Source organism: Populus euphratica, unplaced genomic scaffold, assembly GCF_000495115.2.
Source record: "Populus euphratica unplaced genomic scaffold, PopEup_1.0 scaffold641.1, whole genome shotgun sequence".
NCBI lineage: Eukaryota > Viridiplantae > Streptophyta > Magnoliopsida > Malpighiales > Salicaceae > Populus > Populus euphratica.
Window position 1 is genome coordinate 77,658 of NW_011500511.1, and position 8,194 is coordinate 85,851.

The following is an 8,194-nucleotide window of genomic DNA, read 5'->3' on the forward strand; positions in this document are numbered from 1 at the left end:
CCTCCTTTTATAGGCCAAAATTAGGAACTATTGATTTGATGACTAATTGATAAGTGGGTGGTCAACTTTTGACTTGGTGACAATCCTTATCTTCTCTTGTTTGCCCAAAGCGTCATTGATAACGTCAGAATTTGAACTAGACCTCCATATAAAAGTTGTAGCGAATTGTCCCAGCTTAAAAAAAAAAAGAAGGTTATTTAGACTTTTAAAACTCTAAATATAGGTTGAACACTGAACAGTATCTAGGCTATAGGACAGATTCAGACTTCTTCGTTGTTACTATAATTTAGACTTGAAAACGACCTTTTTAAAACTAGACCTCTACATGAAAGTTGTAGGCCCATGTCTTACCTTTTTATTCATATAAAATAGACTTAAATTCAAGAACTATAGCTCTAGATATGATTTAATTACCAAATAATATTTCAGTTTGGACTGCACCGGCATCTTTTTTCTAAGTTTGACCATCTCTTTCTCCTTTCAATTTCAGTACTTGAACTAATCAATCAATTCTTTTATTTATGTGATAGGCCTAAATTTAAGATGAATATTTACCACAAATTAAAGGTATTTTATATTATTAGATATATTATTATAAAACATGCTTTAGTTAAGGAGTTATTGATACTTCAAGCGCAAAATGATAAAATAAATCCTTGATAAAAATATATTTTTAAGTACTAATCAGGAACCTACCATATTTTCATCTTATTAATAACTTGTAAGTGATATTTACCTTTTATTAATGAAATATTAAGGATATCTACTCCTGATTAATGATGTGTAAGAGATCTTTATTTTAAATGAGTGCTATTAAAAGCAAAGAACCTTCCAATCTCTTTTTTTTTTTTTTTGAAGATGACAAGAAAAGAACCTTCCAATCTCTTTTTTTTTTTTGAAGATGACAAGGTTTAGAAGTTATAAATATCATTTGAACCACCCAAATAAAAGGTTCATAACTTTTCTTATTCTAAAAGTTTATATTTCAGAGCATTAACCACAAAAAAAAATACTCTTGTTTTTGAAATTTAAAGGCTTTTTATTTATTTATTATTTTTCTCTTAAAAATTATTAACTTTATCATTGAATAGTCTTTAAATTTTACTAATAATGAGTGTTTTTATAGGTATTAATGATTTTATCATTAATTTGATATTTTCTGAGATGAGAAGAAAAAAATTAATTAGATGAATATTATGATTAATTATTATCAAAATACAAAATAATATGTTGCTTGAACATTTTGGGATTTTGGACATTATCACTGTAAAAGCTGTGTGCATCAATAATAGAAATGGAAACCATAATTTCTTCCATATAAATACATTTTGCTTCAACCGAAACAGTTAAAGTAGCTAGATGATGTGCACCTCTGTTTCACTATCTTTATTATTGTATTTGAAAAGCATATATCATGTTATATATCAAATAGTTTCCATACTTTTTTTAAAATCGTATTCCACGTTAAGAAATATTACTTGAGAAAAGCATATATTTTATAAAATATTATTTGGTTTTTATTTGTATTGAAATGGTGAGGAAAAAGCTATGAATATAATAAATGCAAATATACATGTGTGGATATATATGAGATAAATCATATAATATAAATGTGCATTGAGTTAATTTCTCAATATTTTGTTAAAAGGGTTTTAATTCTCTTGACATTACTCTTATTAATTATTAATTAGGCTTTACAATACTTTTGTTTGTTCTCTACTCTCTTTTTTTTTAATCTTTTTTTGAGATTAATTAATGATGGATTGATGAGAATGAGATTTGAGTTCAAAATCTCCCTTGTTTTGCTTTGCTGGTGCTTGAACTTCTTGTTATTTCTATTTTAGGAAAAAGAAAAAAAAAATATTACTATTGTACTTGCCTATGAATAGAACCGAAACTCAAGATATTTTGATGATTCAACACCACATGCGAAGAAAAGAACGATTGGCCACGTGGTCAGTTTACTTGGCATATATGTTGTTCAGAATTTAGATAAGGTTAGTATCCTGAAGTGAAAATATAATTGGCATGGCATCATATCCATATTATCAATAAAAAAATAAAAAATAAAAATAAAAAATCTAATGACATATATGTGATAGTCAAGGAATTTATGGGCGCACACAGCTTGTTAGCCCTGTGAAAACATGGCTGCTAAAGTGGTTCTCTCTTCTTCTCTCAACACCCACTTTCCCGTCCCATCCAAGCCATCATCATTCTCTTCTGTAGTTTTCACTCTCAGTTCACCAATGAAAAGGGTTCATCATTTCAAAATCCATGCAAATTCAGGTACATTTCTACCTGCATCTGTTTTTATCTTTCACTTTGTTGGTTGTGTTTGGCTTGGCCAAAAATGAGGCTGATATGATTTTTGACTAAAAGGAGATGATTTTGGTCCTCTTGATTAGGAGAAGGGGATGGAGAACTCAAGCCGAAAGGGAAGAAGAAGTTTATAACCAGAGAACAAGAACCGGAACAGTAAGCACTCAGTTCTCTCTACTCCCCTGCCTCGACGATTTGTTTTTGTGCTTCTATCAAAACATGTGTTGTGGTGTTGCTAAATTGCAGGTATTGGCAGACTGCAGGGGAAAGGGAAGGAGAGAATCCCATGAAGACACCTCTTCCTTACATCATTATATTTGGCATGTCAACTCCCTTTGTGATCTTAGCCGTTGCATTTGCTAATGGCTGGATCAAGGTTCCTGTAAGGTGAGAGTCAGAGCAGCAAGCAGACTACTGACATGGTTGTTCGGTTTGATTGAGTTTATTTATACTTCCCAATCCTTAAGAGTTCTCAGATATGTACTTTGTTTGTAAACCACATTTTGAGTATTCATACTGTGACTGCAGTTCACAATGAGACCTGGACGATGGGTTTTTCTTGTAATTGCTTGTCAATTCTTGCATATATGAGCAGATTAATTACCTCAGAGATTTGTTTTTGGGCACTCAAAATGCTACGATAACACATATTGCCCATAAACTTAAACTGTTGAGCTCAAACTTCTTTGTAACTCGAAGCTAGGCTAAGAATGGTAGGCACACACGTTCCATTATTTGAAACCTCAGGTGAATGGATTTTGAAAAAAGAAGACTTGTTAGAATAAGAGGCACACAAACACATTACCAATATATAATTCTCAGAATGAGCAGCAACTAAATAAGCAAGCCTGTGGTAAAGAATTCAACCTTTTACTATGCTAACTATTTCCTCAGCTTAACTATTTCCATGGGCTGGAAATCTTAATTCTTCTTAACAATGATACTTACATCAAACAAAATCCAACTCTAGCATCTAGAAGTTTAAAGAATACGGTATGGCTTCACCTCCTTTTGGGTTTGTATAGTACTACTGTTACATACTTCTGGAGAAAGCGATTTGTTGAGCCAAGCGCAACGGGCTCACCTCGGCTGTTTTGAATATAAAGATGGTTCAATACTGCATGCCGAGGCCTTCGCTGTGATGGGTAACAGTCCGTAGCAGAAGATTGTTCGCTTAATGGTGTTAATTGCAGTTGTGGAGGTATATCAGGTGGAAGCTTGCCAAAATCATTGTCATTCAGAGATTCATTATTGTAGCTTGAAACTGGGGAAGGAGAAGATTCAAACTCAGACAGGCTTTCTGGAGCTTCTGGAACATACTCCTGCACATCACATTGCAACAACGAAAACAAATCAAAGATCACATAAAGTCTATGGACACAAACATTGGTAACGTTAGCATATTTGTGGAATGGATTCAGAAGTCCCATCTATAAATTTATTCAAAGATATGCTGAAATCACAGCGACTTTAGACATACCCGGAAATGTCAGTAATACATTGATTTTGGTTGTATAATTAGAAATGCTAGAAAGATACCCAAGCAAGAGATAGAAATTCATGGAGAAAAAGTTTTTTCGCCTTGTGCTGAGCATCGTGGCTGGAAAAGCATCTCTTTTCATCTAGATGGAAATTGAGCCTCAAAATGAGTAAAGGTTGGTTAAAAGACATCAGCAATTCTCATCTCCAATGTCCATAAAAGATCGTCATGTGACATTCATTTCATACACCATGACCAAATTTTTTGATAAAATCCATGTGCTAATTTGAGTGTGATCCATGTGCTAATTTGAGTGTGCAAAGACAGTTAAGAAAACCAGCAACTGTAGAAGGCGCCTTGGCTGCTATATTCCTCAGAAACACTAAACATGCAAAAGCACAAAAAAATGACATGAGGAAATGTAGCTGTAGCAACAGCATGCACCATGTATATATGGACTTGTTTATGTGCAATGTAACTCAGATCGTATTGCGATAATTAAAAATGAATAGATAATTGAACTTATCTTGTCCAATATCATTGAATTGCTCCCAAATCAAAGAAGGGTGAAGCAGTAAGATATTAAGACCACAAATTTGTTCAATAGGTAGCATGTTGCAATAACATGGGTTGTCGTGGATATGTTAGAAGCAAGACACAGCAGAAATCTACAATAATTAAGTGACTAAGCCACTACCTCGTTCATCATCATTCTTTTATTACTGCGAGGGTAGACATCAAAACTAGAATTTCAATTTCAGCTGCCCTTGTGCATAACAAATACACTGAAAATCAACAAACTTATGACTAAGTGTTACGATTCATTTCCGTTTGGTTGCATGATATATTTTTTGGTTTCAGTTTCTTTGCATGCTCCGTTCCGTGTCTTGGAGGTATAGATCCATATGGTTTAGGCTACCACATATATCTGGTCAAGAGTATTTGGATCCCTTGCATTCCAGTTGCTTTAGAAAGATCATTGTCATGCCAAGGAGAAGGGTTTGTTAAAAAATAATATAAATCATATCTTCAGACCTCACCTAACAGCTTAAATTATTGGGTTGAATTGGTTCTTTAGCATAGTATCAGAGCCTTCAACAGCTTAAATTATTGGGTTGAATTGGTTATTTAACATAGTATCAGAGCCTTCATGATCAAGTGGTCACGAGTTCAGATTTCACCATCTCCATTTATTTGATAAAAATCAAACACAAGGTAGTGTAAGCCTGTGCAAGTTTCAAGTTCAAAAGGGTTTCATTTGAGATGGTGTGTTAGAGAATAATATAAATTATATCTTGAAACTTCACTTAACAACTTAAACTATTAGGTTGAGATAGTTCTTTTATAGGGTTTGGATATGATTTGTTCTGTGAAAAAAAATAGTACTGAAGCACATTTCTGCTTGAATGAAGTTCAAAGTGTCACAAGGAAGATAGGTATGAATGTGCGTTCATGCTGGTTGTCAACTCATGACTAACAGTGGAAAGTCAAGCACACACTAGCTTTTCCTTGAAGAACATTAGACTATCCTGGACATTGTTTCTGCATTTGAATATAATTACTGACGTCATTTTACTAGATAAAACACAGCATATCCAGGGAATTGCTTCTTGAAAAAGGTAGCCTATCCTGAGCATTATTTCTGTCTATACATCTTTGCCTATATAAGCTAGTCAATTATATCTTGAATTCCATTTTCACTCTCTGTTCCCATATGCAATAACAGCAATGTATTTCCACTAAAAATCCTCTTCCCTTACATAAAGAACTAAACATAAACATAGAAAAATTAAACGGATTTATGAGAATTGGCTGAGCAGATGCTATAACAGTTATATTATCATATCAGGGTTCAAGTTCAGACCAACAAACTTTTGCAATATGCTACGCTCTTAAAACAAGTGGATAAATTAGTGCCAATTGGATAATCTGCTTACTATTGTACTTATTTCCTTTACCTGTATTACTTGATGTATAGCATAACTACAAGACGAAATTCATACATTCAGTCTTTCATTTAGGAACAAAAGGACGAAACTAAAAACTACAAATTACCTGCACATCCAAAATATTGTAAGCAGTACCCGATTCATCATGCTCCCATGGTAGGTCTGGAACATGCCTAAAGTTTTCATCAACAATGAAGCGATAGTGGTAAACACCTGCTGGTAGCATCTTCATAATAATGAAATCTTTACCCATTCTGTGCAAGGGTTCCCTAATAGAAAGGAAAGGCAAGTTACAAGATCAGCTAGAGTGTGGGACAAAAGGCATACATGAAGACTAAACTTAAAGAGAAACACAAAAGCATATCGCACCTCCTGTTCCAATTATCCCACGATCCAGTCACAGCTACTTGCTTGCCATCAAAACTCCATGTTATCATCACAGCTCTTAGATTCTCAGGAACCACACCCCTAAAATCTGTTGTATTAGGCACCATAGCATAATTTGGCACATGAGTCATTTCTCCAGATCTTGGTAATGGAGACATGGAGACCTGAAATATAAATGGATTCATAATTTCTCAAAAAATAAAATAAAATGCAAGCTTATTTTCTTCCAAGTTTATACATAAACAAAAGGTTCCTTATATACATTACATTAAACCATGAAGAAAGTCAAAGCAATATCCCCTTTAAGCATACTCAAACAGGAAGCCCTTTCTCAACTGAGCATCAATTTTTCATTCATTGCATGATACCTTGACTTCAACCTCTTTTCCATGTCCAAATCTTCTCTGTGTTTAGTATCCAAAGACAATTATGCAGGGCCAGGATGAGTTTCTCAGCCTAGCAGGTATGAATCCAAAAGATCTCACAAAATTAAGTACCCATATAGTTGAAGAAAAAGATTTCCACAAAATTGTCGCAACTAAGATAAATAACCAGGATATGAACTTGCTTAAAAACACAATCAGTACAATTCACCAAATTCTATTCCAAATTTGGTAAGCAAAATTTTTTAATACCTTCAAATTCCATAACTTGATAATAAACACAACTTGAAGGTTGAAAGATGCAGCAACAACGCCTAATGATAGATAACAACAAAGAAACCTTGAAAAGAAAAGGTCTAACCACCTTACTTAATCAGAGAAATATTTATGTAACTCTTCAGTAACATAAAAAAAAAAAAAAGAATTTGGCAAACATGAAGTCGAAAAGTAATAAATAAATAAATAAAAAGTCAAGGAGAAAACCTGTGGCGTGAACAAGGGAGGAGGCTGAAAATATCCCACAGGATTATGAGGAGAAGAGTGAACCATGGGCTCTGCCCCTGCATACACACCCTGACCATGATGATATGTAATGGGTGCAACCCCACCATGTGCAGCAAACTCCATGCCCTCCTCTTGTTCATAACCCTCCTCTCCTCCATATTTAACTCCTGATGATGAAGTGCCTTCACCATCACCTTTGCCACTAGCATTGCCCATCACTGATAAAATCGAAACCCAGAAACAATCTTCAACTTAATCATCAAAAGATAATCACTTTTCAAACAAAACCCATCAAGACAATAAAAAGGAAGAAAATTCATGATACCCCATGAAATGAAATGAAAGAAAGAGAGCAAGAAAAGAAAGCGGACCCAAAAACAGAGAAACAAGACCAAAGTGCGTAAAAGTTGTTGTGGGGTTTGGTGTTTCACTTACCCATGTCTGTAAACAAATTGCACAAGCAAAAGCAAGCAACAAACACATAATTAACTCGGCGGAAAACAGGCAAGCTAGCCTATTATTTTTTGGCAGCTTTATTTTCTCTCTCTTTCTTTTTATTGATTGATTGATTGCTGGTGTTTTTCCCTAGTTTTTATTTTTATTTTTTTATGAAAGGTGCAATTCGTAACCTCTCTTTCTCACTCTAAAAAGCCTATCTTTCCTCCCTCTCTCTCTCTCTCTCTCTCTAAAACTGGTTTTTAATCTCCAATGAGTTTGGAAGATACTCTGCTGTACCAATGATGGTTGGTTTAAAAGGAATGTTGCTGCTCTCTGTTTTAGAAAATCATCATATCACTAGTTTTTCAAACAGTTTTCTTTGATTTTCCTTCTCTACATTTTCGTAGCGATCGGTAACGCGGTGTATGATAAAAATTATTTCTTTTATATTTTTAATTATTTTACTATACAAATATTAAAAATAAATTAAAAAAATATTATTTTTATATATTTTAAATAAAAATACTTTGAAATATATAAAAATATTACTTTAATTAAGTTATAAAACACAAAGATGACATGTATATTCCAATTTTATTTTTTAAACCTTGTATTTTATATGTGTGTTTAAAAATTTGATAGTGTTTGTTTTTTAAAATATTTTAGTTTAGAAATATATTAAAATATTATTTTTTAAAATTATTTTTTATATCAATAAATTAAAATAATCC

General features: G+C 33.2%; 2 protein-coding genes across 3 annotated transcripts; one reads left to right on the forward strand and one right to left on the reverse strand.

The window, feature by feature from the left end:
• Window positions 1-2,060: 2,060 nt before the first annotated feature.
• On the forward strand, window positions 2,061-2,887 carry LOC105115113 (uncharacterized). 2 transcript variants are annotated; one of them, XM_011011905.1, is made up of 3 exons: window positions 2,061-2,289; window positions 2,415-2,478; window positions 2,569-2,887. In XM_011011905.1, the coding sequence occupies exons 1-3, from the start codon at window positions 2,148-2,150 to the stop codon at window positions 2,711-2,713; spliced, it is 351 nt and encodes a 116-aa protein (XP_011010207.1). In that variant the 5' UTR covers window positions 2,061-2,147; the 3' UTR covers window positions 2,714-2,887. The 2 variants fall into 2 exon arrangements, with proteins under 2 accessions (XP_011010207.1, XP_011010206.1); XM_011011904.1 differs by having other exon boundaries at window positions 2,064-2,289; window positions 2,409-2,478.
• Window positions 2,888-3,109: 222 nt separating this feature from the next.
• LOC105115114 (SNF1-related protein kinase regulatory subunit beta-2-like) lies at window positions 3,110-7,805 on the reverse strand. The gene is made up of 5 exons (XM_011011906.1): window positions 7,461-7,805; window positions 7,005-7,243; window positions 6,121-6,302; window positions 5,858-6,020; window positions 3,110-3,644 (listed from the first exon to the last, which is right to left on the reverse strand). Exons 1-5 carry the CDS (start codon window positions 7,462-7,464, stop codon window positions 3,324-3,326), a joined length of 909 nt encoding a protein of 302 aa, XP_011010208.1. The 5' UTR covers window positions 7,465-7,805; the 3' UTR covers window positions 3,110-3,323.
• Between the last annotated feature and the right edge of the window lie 389 nt (window positions 7,806-8,194).